The following is a 22283-nucleotide window of genomic DNA, read 5'->3' as shown; positions in this document are numbered from 1 at the left end:
AGAAACATTAAAGTATCAGAGGAGAAAGCCTACTAAAAATATACTATGGTGGGTTTTTAGTCGCCAAAATGTTGCTAAAATTGGAACTTAAATGCTTCAAGGCATTTTTCAAGGACCTAATTTGCCTTTCACATTTCCACTGAAGTCAAATATGGAGGGTTGATGAGGCAGAGGAGTGTCAGGGCTGCTGTCCTGCTCATTGCAGCCAACGGACGCATGGCAAACAAACCTAGAAGCAGAATCAAAATGTAATCAATGTGGGTGTTGTTGTCTGTGTGTTAGAAGGTAGCCATGGTGAGACAATCTGAGATTAACATGTCTTTGTTTAGGTTTAAGGTCTCTTCATCAAACTGCGTTCTCTCTCTTTTATTGTGGAGCTCACTCGACCACCAGAGCTTGTACTGAATCAATGTCTTCCCAATTAATTGAAGCCTGCGTGATCGGCTTCATGATAGGTTTGAATGTTTTGTTGAGAAGCATAAGCAGGTTTTTTTTTTTTCCAACATGAGGTTCATAGATTTTATGAGAAATAGTGTTGAATACATTCATCATCACATTTTTAAGGTTTAAGCTCATCTTAAATGTACTAACTTGCTACTAGAGCCACATTTTGGAGGTTTATGCTTTGGTCTCCAGAACCTTTTGTCCCTGGTTCCTGCAGTGGGAATGGAAGGGGTCAAGAAGAGAAACCCCTAAGAGATCCACGTTCTTGGAGGTTTCCTGAGGTTGCAGTGCAGCTCAAGTCTGGTGGTCTTTATATCATGTAGCAGTCTGTGTCAGTTTGCCTTTACTCCTCCAAACGTTCATATCAATGCACTGTATCTGCGTATCCTCAGTCAAGCATACTGGAAAACACAGACGAAGGAGCAAGTAACGGACTTTGTTAGTTTAACCTAGATCCAGGCAGCCACAGGAGGAGTGGACAACCGGCGGTGTTTCGCTTTTATTCTCGGAGCGACTTGGGAATAAGAAAGAATGGAAGGAAAAACAGGAGTAAAGAGCAGGAGAGACAGCGAGAAGGGACAACGAGGCTGGCGCTGACCCATTTCTCCAGGCCTCCAATCTTGCGCCTGATATCATGGAGAACGGCAACTTGCAAGCACACAAAGCCGGAGATGGACACACGCCGGCAGACTCCTGCAGACAAGAATACATACGGACAGACTCACATATACTCTGTGTAGACAGCAAGATTCCCCGCGATAGCTTCGAGTGTGACTGCTGCAAATGTAGCATCACCTCTGCCTAGCTGAAAAAGGATCCCATTTACACCTTCAAACGCGACCATGAACTCTCCGGCCCACTCTGACAGCTCGTCCTCGTTTCCTTCTACCCCGGCGGCGTCGGTGTGCGTCATTTACTGAGCTGCATTTAAAAGGCTTTGCATGCCTTTTAAAAGGCTTAAAAAAAATCACTGCTGTAGAAGTCACTCAGGGATTCACTGATAAGCATTCATTAAGTATTGATAAGTAGTCATTGAAGTATTCATTCAGTATGCAGGGGGGTACACTTGACAGGGATTGCAGGGATGGCAGTTTCTAGTAGGTTTTTGGAATCTAGCAGATATACAGTATCTACACACACACACACACACATATGTACACATGCACGTACACAAAACCACACAAAATGCCCCCGCTGCCCCGGGACGGAAACATTGACCCACTTGTAAGGAACATTGGTTGTGACTGTCCTACATGGCTAGCACTTTACTGACGTTACACAAGGCTTATCCACCCAGTCACTAGGCCTCCGTTTAATGGTCCTTCTCCCTTTTTTTTTGCTTTAGCTCTTTTTTTCTCCCGGCTTTGTCCCTGCCGGTCTTTCTTTTGCTTCATTATGCATGTCTAAGCTCTGCCAGTCGCATTTGGTTGACGTGGATTATTTGCCCAAAATGGAGAGTCTATAGCTATGATTTGTTTCTTGTCATTTAATTAGACTAAGAAAGATTGAGAAAAAGTCAGTGCCTGTGCTTATGTCCACTATGGCCTCCCTCTCTGACAGCCATAATAACTCCCCTCCCCCCTTTAGCATGCATGTCTCTGTTTACATATATACAAATATCTCTTGCAGAGGCTGTAATCAGCTTTAAGATGTGGTGCTTGGGTAGTTTATTGACATATGGACACTCATGCTTAGTGATCCAGAATACGGCTCCACCACCATCAACCAGAGGATTTTGTTCCATACAAACATGCTCTAAGGCGTTCGCAAACATTCCTGACCTCTGCCCACATGAAACAGGTAACCAAGGCATGTAACAGGATAATTCTCAACAATCCTTATGGCAGATTCAGTGTCAAACAAATGATGGTATGGATTTGGGCAAGGGTGACGCGTCAGCAGGCCTCCAACTATGTCTTTTTTAGTCAGCGCATCAGAACTAAGTCATGACATGGCAGCAGATCTGTCACAAGCAATCAGGCTTTCGCTGTCATCCCTACATGTGCATGTAAGTGTTTGTCAGATGGAGCGATCGGGTACTTTCCTCACTCAGGTTCTTCCTTTTGGAGCTCTGATGGGCAGTAGGGGGGGGGGGGGGGGGGGGGTTGAAAGCTGCCACTTAGGGCCCAGAGTGTTGTGTGCTGGAGGTTAATACGATGTGATTGTGAGTCGCCCACTCTTCAAGCTCACAGGACACTGAAAGACGGAGACACAGTGGGAGGGAGCATGCAGCGTGATCGGAGGAGGGGATAGGTGGACCGTGGAAGGGTGATAGTAATGGAACAGGATGGATGGAAAGAGAAGAACTGCTGAGAATTAAAATGTCATCGAGCACAGAGGAGAGATCAACCGCACGCAAGCAAGGATATTGAGATCATTTCCCCCCAGTGGGTTGTGTGTGTGCACGCGCGCGTGTGTGTGTGTGCTTGTATGTGAGTTGCGTGTGAAAGCTTATGCCTGTGGTTTCAGGAGATGCTGTCTCCACTGAGGAGGTATGTGTGAAATCATTGGCTTGCGTGAGATTTTACTGAATTTCTGTGTGTGTGTGTGTCTCTCTCTGGTCAGCATATGACTCATCATGTGAGTTTAACCTGTGACCGTGACGTTGGCCCAGGCCAGTTCCCTCACCTCTTCTTCTCTGTTCATGTACTGAAGCTTATAGGAAGAAGGTTTAAAAGCCCCAGATCAGCGTTGCCCAGATGAGTTCTGATAAATTATACTGTCTGAATTAAAATCTGAACACAAATACTGGAGTCTCTTCATCAGAAATTACAGAATTAGATTTTTTTTCTTTGAAATATTTCACCCTTAGGAAGTGCTGCATTGATCAAATTAAAAGTGTAAAGTACTTTGCAAAAGTCGCGAGTTTTGTCTCGTTTCTTTTTATTTCATTTTCAAGGAAACAGACTTTCCTTTAATCTTTTAAAGTGGTCTTGAGCAATAATTAGATCTCAGAAAAATTGGAAATCAGATTTCTGAAGGTCTTTCATAATTTTTTGTTTTACTTTCAGTCCAGTTCCACCTTAACGTTTTCAAATAAATGTAGTTTTGGCTTGCCACTTCAAATGGACGCATGAATCAATTGGGTTTAAAATTGAAAAAAACACCTAAATCAAAAACATAATTGGGAAATTTGTGTAAAAAAAAAAAAAAACTTGCACAGAAGCACATTTCTTACCCATTATACCTCCTTGTAAAAGCAGCTAATCAGGCTTTCCAACTCTGTATATTTCAAAAGAAGAGAAAAAAAAAATCAACCAAACACATTTTTGTGCCAAGTTTATAACTACTTCTCGTAACCCATAGTTACCAAAGTATCTTCGCATCCTAGATTTGGTTGCTTGGGTGTGATGAAGCCAACAAATCTGCAATTTCACTTTCACTGCCAATTTCACTCATGTTATATTTACTCTGTATCTTTACAACATACAAGGCATCATGCAACGGAGGCTCCAGTCAATCAGATGTCCTTGTTTGTGGCTGATCCAACATGCAGCTTGAGAGCGACCACCGCACACCAAACACTGGCTCTTTTGTCTACAACAATAATATGAAAACCGTGAACTCTTTGCAGAAAAAATATTTTGTAAAATTTCATCCAGCACTGGAAGTGTGTTTTGTATTTAGAGGTGGAATGCAAGTGAAAATAATCCTGGGCTAAAGTGTGGAAAGGGGCGGCTAAAAGAATGCCTGTTCTGTTTCAGTACACAACTTAATGCCTTTGCCACCACGCCGAGCTAATGGCTTGTGATAGCTTCGTTAGTGCGTCACAGCCAGGTTATAAAAGTGTCATAAGAGATTTATGAAGACGTTTTTAGTTACAGGAAATTTGGAGGGTGAGATTTTTTTTCTTTTTCTTTTATGGAAAAGGGGGTAGAGGAGGTGACACACAGAGAAGCAGAGAGTTAGATTGAATCCTTTAGCACCGCCTCAAGGCAGAGGAGATCGGTTTTTATGCTCCTCATCATCTAAATGACACACATGGACCTCATGGAGGCTTTAGAGAGTAAAGGAACAGGAAGGATTTGGTAAAGCCCACCCTAAAGACCACTGCGCACCCACTCACAGCACAAACACACAAACTTTTGGGCCACCCGAGTGATACTTAGTTCTGCGGTCGCTTTTGCAGAGTGTTGTGCAAAAGCTAAACAAGTGCATCTAAAAGGAGGGTTTTAATGGCAAAGGGGCAGGTTGGTTTTGGGCTGATTTGCGCAGATGGAAGCACTCATCTGCACAGTGACACAAGCCAGTTCCAATCTCAGCTTGCACCGTGTGCCCCGAGCAAAACCAAAACGCTGCATTTGCAGTCGCCGTCATTGCATTTGTTAACCTGACACACTCATGACGCAGCTCACACTGCACCACACACCAGAGGCTAATGAGGACGCCTCTGCCAGTGGAACATGAGAGAGCACAACCAAAGTGTGCTTTGTTCCTGTCTGGCTCTTGTTTTCCGTGTTTATTTATTCCATTTGTTGTGTAATCTGCCTGTTTGCTGCGCGTAACAACCCCGTTTTTGCTCTCTTTAATGTTGCTGCCATTATGAAAATATAATGATAATTAAAAAAAACAAAAAAAAAAACATTGCCTTTTCAAGCTCAGAGTGTGTGTTATTTTAGGGTGTCGTACAGTAGCTAGCTTGGCATGCTGTAATAACTTGGCCACACATTCAGTATTTATTCAGCAGTGCATAAAATGCTCCACCTCAGTCTCTCCAATCATTAAAAAAACAAGACTTAACAGCAATTGACAAATTTTTAAGCAGGAGGAGTGACGTTAATCTGTCTGAAGACCATTTTTAAAGTAATAGGAACATCTAGAATTAGATTTAAAAGGGTGTGATTTCGACTGAGTGCGCAGGCAGGGGCACACCACCCTCACTTTCCACCAAAGTTCTCATTTTGTTTATGTACATTTCAGTGAAGGTTGATTGTGTTATAAAGCCACCGTCGTTTAGATGTGAGAAAAGAGCTGCTAATGAAAATGCTGGTTAGTTTATTGCTGTTTTATTACAGCATGAAGCTTTTTCAGGCAGCTCTTTAGTTTTTATTTGCCCTGGGTTTTGCCTTTAAGGCTCTAAGAACATTGCTACCCGCCCCTCTGACTTGGTGGCGCATTCAATCTCAGCTTGAAAGAAAAAGAAAACACTCCTCTAAAAACTGTACATTTGTCAAATGAAAAGCTATTTTCTTACATAAATCAGCAATATGAAACACTTAGGAGGCTCAGTCCTGCAACTTAAAATACAAAAATGGTACGCTTTAGATTGACTTGAAATCAGTTAAAATGACATATTCCTCCAAGAGCTAAAATCCCAAAGCAAAGCTGCCTTTAAACCCAAAAATATACAACATCACTCAATAAAAAAGTATATCATGACTTCTCAGAGTAAAATGTGAGTTCTGTACCAAACACTCCAAGGTGCAAATGATAACATCAGCACTTTACAAGCTCACATCCCTCATATGGAATTGAGTGTTTTGCTGGGAAAGGGGCGGCTGTCACTCAGCATGCAATACATCCAAAGCTGCAAAATGCAAAAGGGGGGAGGGAGAACAGCCTTACACAGCAAAGATGGAGGCCAGAAATGTGTATTAAAGGAGTCCTGTTATGATATTTCGAGTTTTCTGAGCTTTCTACAGTGTTACAGTGTTGAATCCTCATCAGACATGTGAACGGCACTGTTTTTTTAAATTCTTTTTTAATCATATTTGAGTTTGAGTTCCAGCACTCTCTCCGTTCGGTTTCCATGGCAACGAAAAACGCGTCGTTTTAGAGAGTTTTTTTCTACTTGGAAATCCTTGTGACGTCCCGGGGGATAAGGTTCGGTGATTGGTTACCTTCTACTGGTTAACAAGGACATGTACAAATACATCAGGCAGGTGGAAAACGTCGGATAAAGTTATTTCCAACGATGGCTGGTGAGTTTACCTAAGAGAGACATCCTGCTGCATTCGTTGCTGTGGGTTGCTGTTTTCCACTTTGTTTTCAGGGTCGGATTCAGGTTCCAACATGTAGGGCTGTATGCTATGTGTTGACATTGTATTTTTTTTTTTTTTTTTTATTGAGTTCATATTAGCCTAATCCTTCTGTTTATGAGACGTTTCAATGACGGCGAAAGCAGGTGCGGTGCGTGCTCCCGATGTAGTGCAGTGACGGGAGGCGGGGCTTAATGCGGAAGAGTCTCAATCCACTCGTTTTGCCCGCAGGCTGATCTGACAGCCTACGGAGAGGGTCGGTCTGAAGTAAATAAAGCGATTTGTGACAATAACTTGATCAATCCCAGCCCTTCTGGTCTCAGAAATAAAAATAAATTAGCCTGAAATGCACATAATAGTTCCACTTTAAAGTAAAAATGTGACTTCTTCGTCTGCTGCAGGCATCAGCCAGCCAGACCTGAAGCGCACGCTCCTGAATGAGTTTTGAGCCAAGTTTAATTATTTGTCATTTTTCTTGTATTACAGTTGGGAAACTTAAGGAAAGATGATGGAGGCAGAGAGGAAGCTTGACCCAGCCTGACCTGGGTGGTAAAGCATAGACGGAGAAAAAAACTCCTCCCTCGTTTGATCTATTCTATGAACTAGATCCACACTGCTGCCTCCTCGTCCGCACGGCCCGGCGCTGTCTCTGATTGGGGTTGACTGCGGAATTATTTCATTAATTAAGTTTTTCTACTTCCTCCGCCTCTCCCTCCCGTCTTCCTGTCGAACGATGATGGCAGAGCGACGCCCTTCCTCTCCTCTGTCCTCTGATGCTTCTCATCTCCCCCATCACTGCTGATCATTGTCTCAATTACTCATCCCTCCTCTCTTTCTCCCCTTCCTCCCCATCTCCCGCTCGCTTTTTCTTCCTCCTTTCTCCTATTATCTAATCCCAGATTGCTCCATACACTCCTCACCACTCATTTCTCTTTTTTTATAACTCTCCCTGGCCTCCCAAACTAAGGTGGGAAAGATTTGAAGCACGCCAACTCCTACATCTCCTCATCTCTCCCACTCTCATCTCTGTCTCTCATCAGGATTTCACAGATGTTTGGTCATAATTTCTCCCTTGATTTGCTGATATCTCCTCCCCCTCAAGTGCTTGGAAATGTGAAACATTTCAGCTCAGACTGGAAGGAGCCCACTGGGGATCCAAACAGCTGGGATCTTTGTCCTCGCTTTGCTCCCAGGAAATCGAGAAACGGTGGCACCTTTAACACGCCTAATGGGTTTAAGAGAATTTGTCGTGATGCAGTTCACTGCTTTAACAAAAACAGCCTTTGTGATATTTGGGACCTGTTGATTATGATGATTAAAAGAAAAATAGCATGCATTTGCAAAACCACATTTGGAGAAGCTCTCTTGGTTCAATTTGGCTCTTCTGTCTTTGTCCCTTTTTGTGACTCCCTCTTCTTTATATCCATTACTGCTCCACTCCACATAATGGAGACATTAGAGTCTTTTACCTCACTGCCATCTATCATGTCATTTAAACTCTCTCCTTACTTTCTGTTTTTAACCTCTCTACTTTTTTCTCCATCCTCCGCCCCCCCCCCCCCCCCCCCCCCCCCCCCCCTCTCCCTCTCATCTCCCCCCTGCTTCCCTTTGGCCCTCCATGGTCTCACATAGTCTTCTGTCTCCATCATATCACCAACAGCTTGTCACAGGCAATCAGCCTCCACGCCTCGCTTCCCTGCACGACTTCCTCCACATCCTCCTTTCCCCACCCTGGTCTTCCTCACCTCGTTCGCCTCCTGTCACCTTGTTGTCCTCCTTCGTGTGTCAGCAGTTATTACTCGCAGAAATCATAGTTCTTCTCTCTTTTCATAATCTCGAAGCCCAGTCCTGTTATCTCTCCCAGTGCCCCCTGTCCGTGGTTATAATGGAAGTTGAGCTCATGTAATCGCTCTTATGTCATCTACTAAATCTCTGTCGGAAACTTGTATCAATAGTGATGTTTTTAGGAAAATGTGGACTAATAAGTACTTTTCTCAGTTTTCTTACCTTTAATCTTCTTTATTTTCAAGCACAACGTGCTGCAGGATAAATAATGTTTGGAAAACACTCGGTAATGCCATGTAGCGAGGGGAAATCAGTCTATTAAATAAATATATCCTATACATAATTGGAAGTTTGCACAGGAGCAGAAGTTTAAGTCATTGATGTTGTATTTCTCTGTTTATATGAGAGAAAAGTTTTCAACATAAGTTTTCTCATTTTGACTAAATATTATTCTGTTATTGAGGACTGCACAATAAATATCTTTTTCAATCATTCTTACATAAATCTGAAAAACCAGCGAGGACCGGAATGTCATGATGTGGTGTTTTGTGTTTCTCCTTAGTTCTGGTTTCCTGTTTTATTTTGTAGTTTTTCCTGTTTAGTTCTCTTGGTTTTTGTTAACTTTACTGATTTCCTGTTGTAGTTCACCTGGGTTCCTTCAGTAGATTCATACATCTGTGTTGTCTGTATATATACTCCTGGTTTTCAGTTCGCAGTTGCTGGATCATTTTGTTGTTTTAGTTCCCTGAGTTCCTTGGGTTAAAATAAATCTCCTTAAATCTGCATTTCTGTGGCTCTTCTCTGCATTTTGGTCCACATCCCCACCGCCCGACCTGACAGGGAATGAAAGTGGACGACAAAGCATCCACAACAAAATGTCACGAATCGAAAGCCCTTTTCAAAGTCCTGATGAATCCTCCCATGATGCTACAACATAAGCACGACATCTGAGCTGAATGGATTTGAAAAGTATATTATTTTCATTGACAGACCTGTTTAAAACCAGAAGCAAAGAAATAAAAAAGAAAATAATGTGCTTCACATTCTGTTTCATTCATTTGAACTTGTATAAAACCAATGATGCCGTCCTTGGAGTAAAAGAAGATATTTCACAGGTCACTGGCAGGGAAAAAAAACAAAAAAAAAAAAGCTGAGTCGTAATTATTTGGCAAAACAATGAATTGTGGAAAGACTTGGAAGAATGTGCAAACTTTTGCACAGCACCTTCTTATCTCAGTCTTGTGGTTTTCCCGCCACACTGCTGTTTGCCTTGACCTCCACCTGCTCTTCTCCTCTTCTTGCTTTCACACTCTGCCTCCTGCAGGGATGGAGAGATATAGGAAGAGAGAGGTGTTAGAAGTAAATCTGCCTCTTTTTCACACCTTCCTTTCTCTCTCTCTCTCTCTCTCTCTCTCTCTCTCTCTCTCTCTCTCTCTCTCTCTCTCTGGCAATCCACCATCCTCTCCTCTCTGCTTCACTTCAGACAGGCTAGTCTACAGCCTGGAGGGAAATGGCGGAGGAAAATGATTTCACTCGCTCCATATATGCATTTATTTAAGGATAGGGAGGTGTAAGGGTTAACCTGGAGGGTTATAACTGCAAAAATAAGGTTATGTGGGTGCTGTGTGCAGGGATGATGGAAGCCAGAGGATGCTTACTGAACTTTTTTTTTACCTGTGGCTGCAGAGTCACAATTGTTTTTTATGTTGCCTCAGACTTTAAAGCCAGTTGCAGACGTTTGTGCTTGTGTGGCGTGGAGTGGCGAGTGAAAACACAGCCAGGCAGTCAGAGAGCGTTTGTGCTAAAGACAGAGACCAGCTGTGCAACTGAGGTGTGATCGTCAGTATGAGTGCCTCTCTCATCTCTTCACTTCTCACTTTTCTCTCTGCCTCCTCTCCGTGTGGTCATGTTTCCTTCCTTCCATCCTCCCCCTCGCCGCCAGTCTGCTTCTGTGTGTCGTCAACTTTCCGTCACCTTCTGCAACCTGCAGGCTGGTTTAATGCACTCGCTGACATGCCTTACGTAACAGGGGAAATGTGTGCATTTGAACACAAACACACAGATTACAGACCAGTGATCTTTCTTGAGACTCTGAAGTGAGCTAATTTATTTTTTCTGCCTCCGTAACCCGACTATATTTAAACATGTGGACTCTTACGAGATATTGTTTGTGATTTGGACAAACAGTTTGCAGCTTTTAGATGAACATCACTGTGTAAAAGTCTTAAATCATCTCACATTTTGTTTCTATATCCTCCTGACTACCAGCAGTTCAATTTGTCCTCTGTGGAGGACCTTTGTAAACCTAAATATTTTCATCTCCCTGAATGCTACTGAACCAACACCTTTTGGTCTTTAAAGGGGTGCTATTATGGTATTTGGAGTTTTCTGAGCTTTCTACAGTGTTACAGTGTTGAATCCTCATCAGACATGTGAACGGCACTGTTTTTTATCACCTAAACGCTTGTTTGAGTTTGAGTTTGAGTTCCAGCACTCTCTCCGTTCGGTTTCCATAGCGACGAAAAACGCGTCGTTTTAGAGAGTTTTTTCTACTTGGAAATCCTTGTGACGTCCCGGGGGATAAGTTTCGGTGATTGGTTACCTTCTACTGGTTAACAAGGACATGTACAAATACATCAGGCGGGTGGAAAACATCAGATAAAGTCATTTCCAACGATGGCTGGTGAGTTTACCAAAGAGAGACATCCTGCTGCATTCGTTGCTGTGGGTTGCTGTTTTCCACTTTGTTTTCAGGCTCTGATTCAGGTTCCAACATGTAGGGCTGTATGCTATGTGTTGACATTGTATTTTGTTTTTTTATTGAGTTCATATTAGCCTAATCCTTCTGTTTATGGGATGTTACAATGACGGTGAAAGCAGGTGCGTTGCGCGCTCCCGATATAGTGCAGTGGCGGGAGGCGGGGCTTAATGCGGAAGAGTCTCAATCCACTCGTTTTGCCCGCAGGCTGATCTGACAGCCTACGGAGAGGGTCGGTCTGAAGTAAATAAAGCGATTTGTGACAAAAACGCGATCAATCCCAGCCTTTCTGGTCTCAGAAATAAAAATAAATTAGCCTGAAATGCACATAATAGTTCCACTTTAAAGAGGACATTTAGTGCTTTAAATGGTACCTCACTTGTGGGGGGGGGGCTTTGTGAACTTTCTTTCTCTCTTTAAGAAAAATGGCCTTCATTGCAACAAGCATGTTTTATGGGAAGAGAACAATACTTTTCTTTGTGCTGATTTTTACTTGAAATTTTGTAGTCATATTTTCATTGAATATCTTATGAACACATTAAATCGTTTCTTAGATAAATATAACTGTATTTTACCACAGTATTTAAAAGTTTAAGCAATGTCCTCCGTAGTGGACATTTGTAGTTACACATTTTTTTTCCTGGTAGTCAGGAGGATATTGTGTCCTTAATGAGTCGGAGTTTCTTGTAAATCTTTTTGTGCTTATGAGCAATAATTCTCGAGGCATTATGAGGATTTTTCAGGAGATTTCATTGGACTTTTTCTGCTTTTTCGCTTATTTACAGTCATCTCCTTGTACCATTTTTAAAGGAACCTAATTTTGTTTGCTTATCTGTGTATTTCTTTATTGACTGATTTGCTTATTAGGCTTCTTACACTTGCCTACAACTCATTCATGCATAAAAAAAAAAACTCAAGGAAACTTAAGAAATAACTGTTTTGTCTACAAATCATAGACAACTTATCAAAGAAAGATCTTTGAGGAAAAAAAAACCAGTTAAATTTTGACTTTCAAACTTGTTCAAATCGTACAAACTGTACTTCATTTTACAATACACAACACACACTCACACATCCACTTTCTGTCTGCACTTTGTCTGCACTGATTATTCGTCTTTGATTCCTGAACAGTTCTTGAATTTAAATGATTTTCTTTACTGAATTGTTGCATTTCTTGTCCTCCAACATGGAGAGATCCTTTCATAGCCTAAAAATGCACATCAAGTCCCTCAATTATAAATGAAAAGAATTTCTTTAATTCTCTTAATTAAAAATAAGCAATGACAGTAATGGGGGTATTACCAATGGCGGCTTTGACACATCCATCTGTATTCTAAGAAATCAAGTCCAGTTTTTCACACAAATCACACAGTGATTTGTGTCTCAGGGGCTCCATTTTATTTCATATACGCTCTTGATTGGATTCCTCCCCCCCCCCCCCCACCCACCCATCATCCAGTCTGCTTCTACAGTGCCCCTTCCACCCACACCCCCCACCCTCCTTTCCTTCAGCTTTTCCTGCAGCCTGAGCAGCAATTGCAGTTGATTGCGAACGGTTGAGTCCATACAGCACGGCGGGGGTGTTAATGAATTCCAGCAGACTGCTAAATGAGGACTTATTAAAGTGCTGCTGCCGCGTAGTTTGACATTTCAGAGCTTCTGGTGAAGTTTTAAATCGCTGCCTCTGCAAATGTCACTCGCTGACTCTCCGGAATGGCTGACCATATGAATAGAAGTCAGTGTTTGCCTTGGCTGCAGACTGAGAGAGAGTGCTGTTTTGTGGCTTCAGTGGATGACTGGAAAGAGGGGGGGGGGGTTCTGTGTCTGCACCCCAAACTGCTACTTGCTTAATTGTGCAACTTTGTGTTTCTATCCCTCCAGCTACGTCAGATGGGACACGTCAAGGCCTGGACAGCATGAGAGGAGGAGTGTGTGCCACGCAAGGCATGAAGGTGGTCCTGAAAGTAGGACAGAGTAAGTCCTCACCTCTCTGTTTCTGTTTTCTCTCCATCTATACGCCACGTGATGGACTCTTCTTCATACCGACTCTCTTTTGTTCGTCTCACGCTGGCTCCAGTCCACCACATCTGTGCAGAGCAAAGCGGCACACATTCACAGGAGCACCTTATCTTAAATGCAGCTTTTTTCCCTCGCTGAAATCATCTCTCTAATCTTCTTCTGTCTAACACACACACACACACACACGCGCCACACAAGCACACACACTCGTGCACCTTTCTTTCTGCACGTGTGTTCTCGCTGAGCATATTAGGGCTCGTTAAGTGGTGAGAACAGTGAAGAAGTGTGGGATCAGTCAGCTCTAATGAGCCCTGTTGACTCCCTTCTCACTCTGTCTTTTAACTGCTACTGACTCATACTGGACACACACACACACACACACCCTCACACACACACTTCTGTCTGTGCATAAACAGTAACTCACACAAACGAAGATATTAGTGCACAACATGGGCGCAGAGGTGTCCACGCAGGCACGCAAACACACACACAGAACACACACATTCCCATGCAGCAGACCCGCCAGTGAAAGCATGATTACAAAAATGACTCCATTTGGTGTTAAAGCCCACAGTCAGTGATTTTTAATGACTCGTAGCCGCGCACGCTTCTAATTTGTTTGGAAAATATTCCCAGGTAATGACCCTCACTTGCTGCTTTTTCTAAAAAAAAAAAAAAAAAAGGCCAGTTTAAGCATTTTCACTGACCTGCACGTTCCTGCTAATAATAGGCACCTGTCCTTCACATGACCGCCCTCACGTCCACACACACACACACATAAAAACACTCTCCTAATTCTATTTCTTTGATCTGTGCTGTGTTATCAGGCCTGGTGTATTGAAGGTTCTGTTCAGCAAAGAGCCAAGTGGCGCTGTTGTGGCTCTATCAGCCCGTAACATCAGCACAGTCAGCGTAGCTCAATAGAAATACCACCTCACACACTTTATTTCCCCTGGCTCTTTCACCACGCGGCCAATGGAAAAGTTACCTTCCACACATATATAAACCCTATTACCAGGTTTCCTTCCCCTTTTCTTTCATTTTTTTTCATCTCTCACTTCTTCTCTTATTCCCCTTTTCATTCGAACTCGCTCGCTTCCTTTTCAAATTCCCCTTTTCCCTCTCCTCATCACCTCCCTTTAACTTTGGATGCAGACCTGCTCTCTTTACAGCTCTTTCATTTCCACCCTTTTCCACTGTCTTCCCATCTTATCTGCGTCGTGGCTGAAAGGTCACGTCTGTGTTGTTTGTCGTCTAAATAAGCCGCATGCCGCCTTGCGGTGATCTCCGATGAGATATGCCGCTCTGCTCCGCTTTGACGAACACACATATTTACACATTGCTCCCCACTCACATTCTTTTATTTCTCTCTTTATCTAGCTTGCGTGCTCTCCGCATCTGTCACATTGACGCGAGCATCTTCTCATGCCTGCCTCCACTGGCCCCTGCTGACCACACAGCGGTTCCTATTGATCCAGCCAGCACCACCCCCAACTTCTGTTTAGTTTACTGTCAAAAGGGAGCAGCAAGCCAATAGCCTTACACTGTTCGAAATGTCAGAACATGTAGGCTGATGACTGCAAGCACACGCGCGCATAGAAAGGAGTTAGGACGCACTGGATAATGTAAATGAAAAACAGAACGCAATGATTTGCAGGTCTCATAAACCCATATTTTACTCACAATGGAACAAAGGAAACACATTAGGTAATAAACATTGGGAAAATTACTATTTGGGAGGGAAATAAGCTAATTCTGAACTCCTTTTTTTTTTTTTTTTTTTAACTTTTTAGCACTTCTTCTGCTTTCAACAAGTCTATAAACATCTTGAAACTGAGAACAAACGGTTGCTGGACCTTTAGGAAAGGAAAGTTGTCTCATTTTGGTCTAAAAGAGAATGCTGGCTAGGAAAGATGCTTGGATGGGAGGATATGTTGCTCTGACATTTGTACATAGCTTTCAGCATGGATGGTGTTCGTCCAGATATTCAGGTTGCCACTTCCACAGGCACTAACATGCCCTGATGCCATCAGAGAGATGAGCCGTTAACAAGCCTGATGGTCCCTCCTCTCGTTGATCTGGAGGACGTCACGCGTTCATGATTTCATAGTAGAATTTAACAGTATATTCTTCTGACCAGAGAAATGTTTGAGTTTCGGCCAAGAGATCACGTTCACATGCAGCTTCCTGTTTGAATGACGGAGCTTTAATCTGCATTTGTGAATGGTAACGGAAACTTTGCTCATGTGATTTCTGGAAGTGTTCCTGAGCTCATGCAGGGATTTCCATGTTAAAGTTATGCTTGTTTTTTTTACGCAGGGCTGTCTCGACTGAACATCACAGATATCCAATATTGATTTTTGCCTGTGTCTCCTGTGCACAGAGATGTCTTCAGACTCTTTCAGTGATATTACTGTAGGTGATGGCATAGTCAATGTCTTTGCAAGTATGCATAGGGATCTTTATTCAGAACTGAGTCCACAAGCTTTTTTTTTTTCCCAGTATACTTAACCAATTCCCATCTTTACTTCTAAATCAAATCAAATCAAATCAAACTTTATTTGTGAAGCGCTTTTCCGACATAAAATATGTAACTCAAGAAAACACACAGACAGACACATTATATAAAAAGATACCTCCAACCCCCCTTTTTAGATACATCTAAATGAGAGAGCTAAGTGCAGACGGACTAGTCGTGGAAACCCCATCAGAGGAGCTGTCTGCACCGGGGCAGCACAATGGCAGGCACCAGTAGCACTGCACCCTGTCCACCACCGCCACCCCGGTTGCAGACAGCTCCCACAAAGGAAACACCATTTTAAACATATAAAATAAAAGAGACTCTAACTTTCAGAGGTGCTGATTATATCCCCACTTATATTTCCAGCCTCTTACCGATTAACCTAATAAGTTTCAGCATATTCCTCCAGCTCTTTCTTTTCAGCACCATTTCCTTCTTTTATCGTCCCCATGCCAACTTCTCTGAGATGTTACCACCAAGATTAGTCATTATAGTCTATTATGTCATCAATATTATAATTTATTTTATTATTGATGAGATTTCTCCAAACACCTAAAGTGGTTTATATTGAAAATATCGCTGTTTAATTTTTTTAAATAAATTTTCTATTTAATGAATTCCAGCATTTCAACTCTTTTGGTGTATTTGTTGCTCTATATGAGTAATAAGAATATACATAAAGACTTACTGCATCCATAGGCACTCCCTCTATATTTCTATTATTTCCTTTCCTGCAGCTTAAATAACTAGTTAGTATTTATTTATTTATTTTTTTTATAAAAAGTTACACGATCGGCAGATCTGAATCATCACAGACCAACATCACAGTGTTTTGGTCTTCGTTCTACTTTGGCCAGATGGCCTCGAGGCAAATGAAATAAGTATTTTCTGAACCATCTCTTTCGGCTTTGTGGAATACCACTCATACAATGGCTGCATTTTGTGTGTGCGTGCGTGCATGTACCACATAAACGCACTTTAATGCCATCACCATCACTGAGGACTTGCTAGACAGATGGCCTGATTTAGCGACTACAGATTACAAGCCGTTATGGCCTTGTGAAAATTCACTCAGGCCAAAACAACAAACGGCCTCTCTTTAGTTTCCCATTCGAACAAATGGAAAAAGAGCTTGTATGCGACACATCGAAGCCCTGTCAATATGTGCTCTCCTATAATGAGAAGTTAAAGGAAGGAAGTGTTTATTAAACCTCCTCAGTCTATATTACTTTTTCTGGCTGTGTCTCTTCTTCTCTAATGTCATCTGCTGGTTCCAGCTCTGAGAGATTTGGTAGCGTTAGGAGCTAGATTCTGTAATTCCCCTCTTATTCCACCCTTGTTTTCCCTCCCTAGGCCCATATGGACTCCCTCCAAAGAAGGAGCCGCCAGCGGGACGCACCACCACCAACAGAAACCCAGGTAAGCAGGAAACCAAATGGAGATAATCCGCAGCAGATCCATCCACAAAATGGATGGAGGGAATAAGCAAAGACTGACAGATATAAAGAAAAGCAGCAGCGAGAGGGAGGGAGGAGGGCGACAGATGGAGAATGTGCAGCGGTGACATCTGCGGATCTCTCTGTTTAATTCCATATTTCTCTGCGCTTTCTATCCCTCTCCTCCTTCGTCTCTGCACCCGGCCCTTCCAGCTAAGTGCTGCGGGCGGGGAATGGATGGCTAATAGCTACCTTGGGAGAAGGACAAGAAAAAGAGAGGGAGGAAGAAAGAAGAAAGAGCCAGGGGGAGGAGGGAGGCAGAGAGGGCGAGAGCCGTGGCGACATTTCCGAGAGTTATTGTTGTCATTAGTTCAGACGGCCCGGATTCTGTAGCTCTGCTGAGGAACAACGGCAGGAAGAAACGTGAATCACGATGCGATGAGAGGAGCGAGGGAAAGAGGCATGAGGGAGTGATAGAACTGTGAGGAGAAGTGAGAGGCACATAAGGAGAAAGAAAAAGAAAGGAATAATTGAAAAGCAGAGAGGAGAGGGGAATACAAGGATGTGAAAATAGAGAGTGGCTGGATTCATGCTTCCTCTCAAAACTTATTCAGTGGAGGGGAAAGAACACAATTCACTCTCCGCTGCAGTTATTTCTTTTTTTTTTTTCCTCGCTTTTTTGTGATGTTAAATTTGTGTACCATGGCAAACGCGGGAAGCGACGCATTCACACCTTTCTATCTACTGCCTGCGTATATGTAAAAACTGCATGTGTGAAGTTAGCAACAATAGTATCTATTGTCTTTGCTGGAATGTGTGAAATAGCTAACACTACATGAATGACTTAATCACACACGTAACAGCAGATTTCACACATTTTCGACTCTCAGACTGGAGCATATTAACACATACTTAACTACACATTTAAAATGACTTGTTTCGACTACCAGCTCAATAATTTTGGCAGAATTCTTCATTTTCAGGTGGAACATCCCAGTTTATCAACATTTTTTGTTATTCCATCATCAATTTGAGTGTAAATAAATAACCTGGGCAAAGCACAGTAAATACTTTTCTCTTTCACCTTGTTTGCTACTTCTTCCAAATTAAAACTCACTGACAATTATACACTCACTGCTAATTCAGTCTTTACTGTCCACTGATGATAAACATCCATAAATTTGTTTCCTATCGCAGAAAAAGGCACTCCTTGTGATTGTTATCTGCAGTATGAGGAAGAACTGCCAAAGCAGCATTCATTTTCATTATACAAATAGGCTTGCAGACTTAAAACACAATGTTCAGATACTTTTAAGTTTAATATTTAGGCTTTTATCAAGACCTATATGACTTTTTTATGGTGCAAAACAGTTTAATTCACCTGGATAAACCCAATTCTAGTTATTAATAAATAAAAGGATGACTTCATATTTGTTTAAAAACTGATTGAAGTTTTACTTCTTTCTAAGCATCAACAGAAACACGTCCTTGGTTTTTTTCTTTCTCCTGGGATTATTAGTGTATTTTACCATTTTATTGAATTTAAAAACCCTCCTTTTTCCAGCTGTCCATATGGATAGATGCATCCTTCAGTGTAAAAAAGACTGTTCGGATGTCTTTTTACACTGAAGGATGTAACAAGTGTGTGATCTTATGCGGAGAGTAGTAATGAAACAACATCATGGATGAGTAATTTTGTTATTGATTTAACTTAATTTTAGCAAAATCTGTGTCAACTGCATTAGTAAACATCCATATATTCAGCCATTTTCCTATGGTCTAATGGAGGGTCATGGGGAGCTGTGGCCAATCCCAGCAATCGTTTGGCGAGAAGCAAGGTCCACGCTGGACAGATCGCCGGTCAATCACAGGGCCCACTACCAAACAGTTCCTTTTTTAAAAAAAAAATAAATAAATAAAATGATGCCTTAGTAATCATAACAAAATGATTTTAATCTAAAATTTGATCGATGCTTAAAAAGTTCAGCAGGAAAGACAGTGAGAGATTTCAGAAGAAATGTAACTTTCATTTCTGACCTGTTGCATTTTCATCTCCAAGATTTATTTTACAAATGATATGAATGAGAGGGTTGTAATGGGGGAAAAAAGGCCTCAAGACAGAAGAGAGATGGAAAATAGTGGGAGGGAGGGAAGAAAGAGGAGGAGAGGCAAAGGAAGAGGATATAATAAAGAGAGTGAGTGAAAAGCGGCAGTCATAATGGAGATGGAGAGTGAGGGATGTTGGGTTAATGGAGGGACGAAGAAAGCAGGAGGAGGAGTAAGGAGCGTAATCGACATCCAGCATTAGAGCTTTTCTCCCATTCAGATCGGCGCAACGGGGGGCCGAGCGGTACTTGCATTTATCTGCTCGCACGGTTGTGTATGTGAATATCTAAGTGTGCGATTGTGTCTGTGTTGCTAGGTGCTGAGCTCTGAGCAAGGCAGGTCATTATGGCTACAATAACCCTAAGATAGCTAGGACCACGAAGCGAGGGAGGGGGGTCGTGGAAATAGAGGAGAGGAAGGAAGAAGGAAAAGCAAGGGATGTGTGCCGAGAATAATGATGGACCAATCCAAATGCTCTATCTCAGCCTTAACCAGTTCACAACTCGTGCTCACACGGTTTGGTGTGAGGCCCATCCCTGTTCTGTAAACACGAGCGCAGATGCACACGCACACACACACCTGCAGACCCCCGTTCACCTGCTGAGTGCTGACCTGACCTCCTGCAGAGACGAGTGTGAACTCACAGGCTGTGATGATCTCTAGTTTCAGGCAGACACGTAACGGACGGAGAGAAACTCGGCAGACTAACAGGATAGCCTGACGGACAGCCTGATAAACAGGCGCACAGATAAAAAGACAGACAGGCAGGCAGGAAGGCTAGCGGGCAGTCAATGTGTGGTCTGGGGGTAGAAGCACAGCTGGGAGGCTCCCTTCATGTGGTCGACTGTAATACTAAGTAAATACAGTTGTTAAGGTTAGGGAAATAGCGTGTTACCTCCATACACACTGTGGTTTCGCCATGCTTTCCACAAAAGCATATACCGTACAGTGCAGCCACACTCACTGCGGACATTCCTCCCTGTTTTATATGCACTGCTGTCCACTTCATCACATCAATAAAGAGACCACAAATAAGCTTCTGTGAGATTTGCTGCATACTTGTTGCATTCCATTGGGCTAAGTCGATGCAGCCACTTCTCACAGAGCTAAACCATTGTCGTTACTCATGTTATTGTGGTGCAGAGCCACAAAGAATGGTATGTTTTTTCAAAAGCTCATGAAAGCTCGACTTGTGAACGATAGCTGTGTTATTGCACTGGTTTATTTGTCATGATTAAAAGGAGGGTTTAGTAGAAGCGCTGGACGTAGCTTTGGATAAGGTTGATGTTGGCGTAACACTGTGTTCTGATTTGTTTCAGGTGGCGCGGGAAACTCCACCCACTCTCAAGGGTCTTTTGATGGAGGCCAAGATGAGAATGGGCCCCTTCAGCCTTCTAACATTGCCCTCATTGCTGGTGCAGCAGGAGGCTCCGCCTTCCTTCTGCTGGTCACGGCCGTGATCTGCATCGTGTGCTATCGGCGGCGGCATGCAAAGCACTCGGACACCCACCACCCCCCGCTTTCGCTCTCCTCCCTTACAAGCCCCAAGCGGGGAGGCGGTGGGGGCATCACCAGCTCCAACAACAACGGCTCAGAGCCCAGCGACATCATTATCCCTCTGCGGACGTCGGACTCAGCCTACTGCCCGCACTACGAGAAGGTGAGCGGGGACTATGGGCACCCGGTCTACATCGTCCAGGAGATGCCGCCTCAGAGCCCGGCCAACATTTACTACAAAGTATGAGACAACCGCTGCTCTGGCCGACTGGACGCACCCAACTCCCTCCACCTGTTATCAACCAATCCCCTGCTCCAAATGAAGCCACAGAAAAGCTCGCCATCACAGCTCTAACCTCTAATCGCCTCAATACTACCAGTATTGTCCCTTGGACCCTGCACCCCTTCCACTCTTCGCCCTCTGAGCCTGCAACCCTGGCCGCAGTTGTGTTTCTAGCTGAATAAACCACCCCAACCCATTCTCACACAACTGGGCTATTAAGTGTGTACAAGGGGTAATGTCTTAACCGTACAGCACCCTTCTTAAAAAGGCCCTCACGAATGGGCAAGAGGCTCTAAGTGCCCCAGTCTTGTTAACTCAGCCCTCAATGAGCCCCGCCCATGTGTTACTGAAGAGTCATCCCCCTTAGCGCCAGCATGTATGCGCAGCACACACTCTTTTTCGAGTGTGAAACCTGGCGTTGGGACATGTGATGTTAAAAAAAAAAAACAAAAGAAAAGATTAAAAAAAGAACTTCAGCTGAAAGATAAAAAGGCTCCACCCCTGACCTCATTCAGTACCGGAGAACTCTGATTCCCAGAGACCACGCCCGCCTAGCCCACCACCCCGCTCCCTCAAGAGCTCTATCAGCCAACCAGAGACCAGCCCCTGCCGCTAACTTGATGATAAAAACCCTTAGTTTGTTTGTGTTTGTTTCTCCTGAGATAAAAAACAGGGGGCCTCGAACTCACCCGATTGGCACGCCCGAGTGGCGCGCTCATGACCAAGCCCAGGCCTGAAGAGGCCTGACCAATCGGTGACACTCAGAATCTTGTATATTTTAATAATATGTGTGTGAGACTGCGTGAATGTGCATACAAGTTGGGTAATAATTATGGCGCTGCTGCTCCACATTCGACGTGTGTGCGCAGTAAGTGTGCTTCAGCAAGTTTGCATATGTGCGCGTGGGGTTTAGTTCGTGTGTGAGTGTGCTTTGTATGTGAGTGATTGTGTGTGAGTGTGTGCGTTCTTTAGACCTGTCTTAAATACCAAAACACAACATAGTGAGCAAATATAAAAAAAAAGTGAGATTTTTTATGGCTATCAACACTTATAGATTATATATATGAATATCCAGTAAATAATTTCTAGATGTTTCTTTTCTGTTTTCTATTGTTTTATTATTTTTACCTACTCTGTTAAAAAAAAAAACTACACTTCTGTTGACAGACATTTTTTTATCTGATATTTTATTTTTGGCTTTCACAACTTCGAGTGACCTTATACCCCATCCCTTCCCTTTTGAGTTGTATATTAATTTAATCTTTTAATTGACCCAACAAACAGAAGTTGTTTCTCTGTCCTCTCTTTTTCGCCCACTCCCTCCTTCTCCTCCTCTTCTCCCCTAGGGTCTACTCTGTGTATATTTTTATAGCTCCTTGTACTATGCTGTAGTTCTGAGGTCTAGACCTCGTTTGTGGAAGTGTTGAGGTAGAACCATCTATGAAAGTTTTTTTTG

General features: G+C 43.0%; 1 protein-coding gene across 1 annotated transcript in view; it reads left to right on the top strand.

Annotated features, from left to right (window-relative positions):
* Positions 1-21800, top strand: part of efnb3b (ephrin-B3b) — a gene marked incomplete at its 5' end in the record, with an annotated part of 83178 nt that extends 61378 nt beyond the window's left edge. Inside the window, 3 exons of the mRNA XM_079257689.1 lie at positions 12847-12939; positions 16859-16924; positions 20367-21800. Of these exons, the coding sequence (XP_079113815.1) occupies positions 12847-12939; positions 16859-16924; positions 20367-20791 (584 nt within the window). The 3' untranslated portion in view covers positions 20792-21800. The remainder of the gene's footprint in view (positions 1-12846; positions 12940-16858; positions 16925-20366) is intronic.
* Positions 21801-22283: the final 483 nt, after the last annotated feature.

Source organism: Telmatherina bonti (assembly GCF_933228915.1).
Source record: "Telmatherina bonti genome assembly, chromosome: 18".
In the NCBI taxonomy this organism is placed as follows: Eukaryota; Metazoa; Chordata; class Actinopteri; order Atheriniformes; family Telmatherinidae; genus Telmatherina; species Telmatherina bonti.
This window is presented reverse-complemented; position numbering and strand designations above follow the sequence as displayed.